The 3,908-nt window shown below is 41.6% G+C and overlaps 1 protein-coding gene across 1 annotated transcript in view; it reads left to right on the top strand.

Annotated features, from left to right (window-relative positions):
• Nucleotides 1-1,890: 1,890 nt before the first annotated feature.
• KCNG1 (potassium voltage-gated channel modifier subfamily G member 1) overlaps nt 1,891-3,908 on the top strand; it is a 3,273-nt gene continuing 1,255 nt past the window's right edge. Inside the window, 3 exon segments of the mRNA XM_082491383.1 lie at nt 1,891-1,977; nt 3,309-3,741; nt 3,743-3,907. Coding sequence (XP_082347509.1) covers nt 3,355-3,741; nt 3,743-3,907 — 552 coding nt within the window. The 5' untranslated portion in view covers nt 1,891-1,977; nt 3,309-3,354.

Raw genomic sequence — 3,908 nt, 5'->3', positions numbered from 1 at the left:
ATGGCTTTATTTTACTCCTTCCTCCTTTCCTGCAAGTCAGGCCATCTTTTCTATTGTCCTTTATTTCCTCCTTTTCTTCCCCCTTAGATATGATGCTACGTGTGTCTGAGGCAAAGAACATGTGAATAACACATGTAGAGCGTCAAATACCATAACTGCCTACCTGGGATCTGTGGACTTGGCAGTTCTAGTTATGGAAAAAGAAAGAGCCACTTTTGTAACTGCAGTCACTGCGTGTTACACAGGGGATTAATTTGTCCAATTTATTGTCTCACCCAGGTCGAGAAGCTGGAAGCGAAGAAAGAAATGCTTTTTTCTTTGCTCTGTTGTTTCACAGTTGATGCCTCAGGGTTACAGCGTGTGTCTGACACACGCAGAACATTTACATTTCTCTCTCCCCATTTCTTCCCATTGTGTCAACAATGGATGCGGTGGGAGATCAAACCAGCGAGAGAGATGAGCAGCCTCCTCATTTTTCCTGGCTGAGATTCAGAGGATAAGTTGTTGCTAACCAGCATCATCTGGTATTACAGAAGGGAAAACGGTTAACAGCTCCCATCTATCCATAGTCTTAGATCAGTCATAATCTTTATTCTCTTTGGGTCAGCCCTGCCTTAGGCATAGTTGAGGCAGAGGGGAAAACGCTTGTTTCTAAGTTAAACAACGGTCGCTCTAAGAAAAGGAGCCCTACATAAACATACATCAGGTAGCCCTCTTTTCCCGCATCAAACCTATAGCCTGAACTCCCAGTGGCATTACTTCTCCTGATGGTATCTTGGGAATGCTTTAACAGAAGACCAGCTCTGAGGTCATTAGGAGTGCTTCATGCGATGGGACTGTTCGTCAGGGTAATTGCAAGTTCAGCCGTTCCGTATTCCTCTGTCCAAGGCGCTCTGGCTAGCACCATTGCAGCCAGCTATCGCTCTCCTCAGGTCCCGTCGTTTATCTGAGTCCTGCAGCTTTGCCAGTGGGCAATGGCAGAGTGCCATCGTTTGTCAGGAAGCTCCACTGATAATCCCAGTATTGGCTAGAATTTCCTCGAATGTGACTTTTTAATACAATTATGTTTTGTGTTAATGTTCTTTCCGAAGACTTTCAGGTCAGCAGGCCCTCGCTCAGTCTTTCTTGAGGCAAGAGACAACCCAAAATCGATTGGGAGTTTATTTGAGTGCAGACCTGCAGGATTTTGTCATTGTTTGCACCCACTGTTACTTCCAGAGGAGTTGAGAATTGCCCATCCCCTGCCATGGGGATTTCCAGAGTCGTAACTCTGGAGCAAAGACTGAGCAACTCAGCAGTACAAGCAAGTATGTAGTGATAAGGCACCGAAAGCGGAACACAGTTAAGATTTTGGCAAGGAGAATAGGTTACTTGCCAAATAGCTGTTCTCAGATCACTAGCAATAGTAATAGAGATCCCACTTTGTGATAGAAGCAAGATGACAAAGCTTACCTCTTCGCTTACCGCGGGCCAGAAAGTAGTACTGCAGCTCTTGGAAGATCTGAATCACACCTTGTCCATTCTTGTATATTCCTGTAGGCTTTTGTTTATCCGCATGCCCTAAAGGTAAGTAAATTAATGATTTCCTTTTGTACTAAAGAGGAGTACAGGTGAGGAATCAGGAAATACCACTCCATCCAAAGCTCACCTGGGGCCACCTGTTTGTAAGAGTATGTAAGGAACTGCTCTGTTCAGAGTAATCCCTCGGGGAAGTTCAGGAGCAGAACTGAGAGTATTTTACTGGAAGCAACACTTTAAGTCCTCTTGCAGCAAAGAAAGCCTGTTGCTCTTCAACTGAAGTGCAGCTGTGTGTTTTAAGTATTTTGCTGTTGTGTATTCATGGGTTTTTCTTCTATAATAGGTATGTAACACTACTGATGCTGTTTATAAGCCCCAGCTTCTGAAAACAACAGTTGTGTGTTTAAGGAAGTCACCCTAGCGGGGGTATATATCCTCAGGGTGCATATCAAAGGGGAGGTAAGTACAGCCAGGAAACGAACAAAACTATGTACTGCTACTGAAGCCAATGAAGTGTAAATAATAGTAAATAATAAATATTATTACTTGCTGGTGAACTCAAGGCTAGAAAGTCAGTGTACTTGTGCATAATAAATATCTATTTATTGTACAAGCTCCTTAATAAATAAATACTCTTATCAAATGAAACTCAGCAACTCCATGCATTAAGCTGCAGCTAACTGGACAGATGGAGGATGTAGAAGTCCCCTGTGTATAAGCAGACTTGCAGTTTGACTTTTAAAATGCAGTGGGTTAGGAAGGCAAAAATTTTAACATTTCCAGTACGTGCTTTTTATACCCGTTTGAACTCTGTGGTCACTTCATTCCACAGACTTTACACTAGCGTTGTGTGAGCAGAATTTGAATGTGATTTCCAAAGTCATCATAAGAATTTTTTGGTTTCCTGTAACCAGAGGTGAAGGCAGTCACCTTGTCTCTCAGCTACCGTCCAATCCATTGTAAGGACAAAGACCTATTACTCTGTATAGGGTGTCAGTTACAACTGAAATAATATTCCAATGTTTATGTAGAAATCATGTATTTCTTAACAATCTTTTGTAAATGAAGCTATGAAAAGGGAGTTGTCATGCCAGTAAATGTATATAAACTTTATACAAACATTTTATGTGATCATCAATACATGGGGTTTTTTTTCCCAAAATTGTTTCCATATGGCCTTTTAGAAATTAGTCTTGTACTGTTTCTTAGAAGTGTTATTTACTGAATTACAACATAATTGAGTTCTGATTATTTCTATATACTTAATGGGTACTAAAATACATAAGAATTTATGTGTAATAGTTAAATTAAAAAGATATCATTTCCTTATGACAAAACACACTTGATTTCTGTGTTCTTATGTGATACTGTCATACTTTTTACACTTCCATTCTGAACCAGAAATATCCTGCCATATGCAGGAATTTTCCTGTTTTCTCTCTATACTCCACTGGGGGCCTTCTTCTGCATCTGAGACAGGAGAAGCCCCACAGCGTGACAAATACACTGAGTAGAGCTCCTGGATGAGGGAGCAGTTCTCCCAGAACTGGGAGAACTGCTTCCTCATCCAGGGTAGAGTCAGTTCTACCCAGCTGGGTAGAATCAGTTCTACCCAGCTGGATAAACCCAGCCTCACCAAAAAGGTCTTCTGACCATACTCAGCCACTGCTGTTTTCTTTCCAATTGTTTTTATCAGCCATAAATGTTTTTGAGCTCCAATCATTACATTTGTTCCAAACTTGAAAACAACCACTCGCTCACTCGACCCGTATATCTGTTTTTTGTTCCAGAAGACACTTGCAGAAGTAGCAAAGTGATGTGAAGTTATCTTCCAAGATGACTCTTCTACCTGGAGAAAATTCCGACTATGACTATAGTGCCCTGAGCTGTGCTTCAGATACTTCCTTCAACCACACATTCTTTCCAGAAACAGAAACCCTTAAGGGAGTCTTTTACCAAAGAGCCAAGCTAATTCACCCTCAAGAGGATCTCCTGAAAGGCTTTCACCCTGATGATCGGAAGCATCATATTATTATAAACGTAGGGGGCATTAAGTATTTGCTCCCATGGACCACACTTGATGAATTCCCATTGACGCGTTTGGGACAACTAAAATTCTGTAACAATTTTGATGACATTCTAAACATCTGTGATGATTATGATGTGACATGCAATGAATTCTTTTTTGACCGCAACCCAGGAGCATTCAGGACAATCCTGACCTTTTTTGCGGGTTGGCAAACTTCGGCTCTTGCGTGAGATGTGTGCGCTGTCTTTCCAAGAGGAGCTGCTCTACTGGGGAATTGAGGAAGACAACCTGGACTGGTGTTGTAAAAGGAGATATCTGCAAAAAATGGAGGAGTTTACAGAAATAAATGAACGGGAGGATG

Source organism: Vanellus vanellus (genome assembly GCF_965231255.1).
Source record: "Vanellus vanellus genome assembly, chromosome: 15".
In the NCBI taxonomy this organism is placed as follows: Eukaryota; Metazoa; Chordata; class Aves; order Charadriiformes; family Charadriidae; genus Vanellus; species Vanellus vanellus.
The sequence above is the reverse complement of the archived record's forward strand: the minus strand, read 5'-3'. Positions and strand labels throughout refer to the sequence as shown.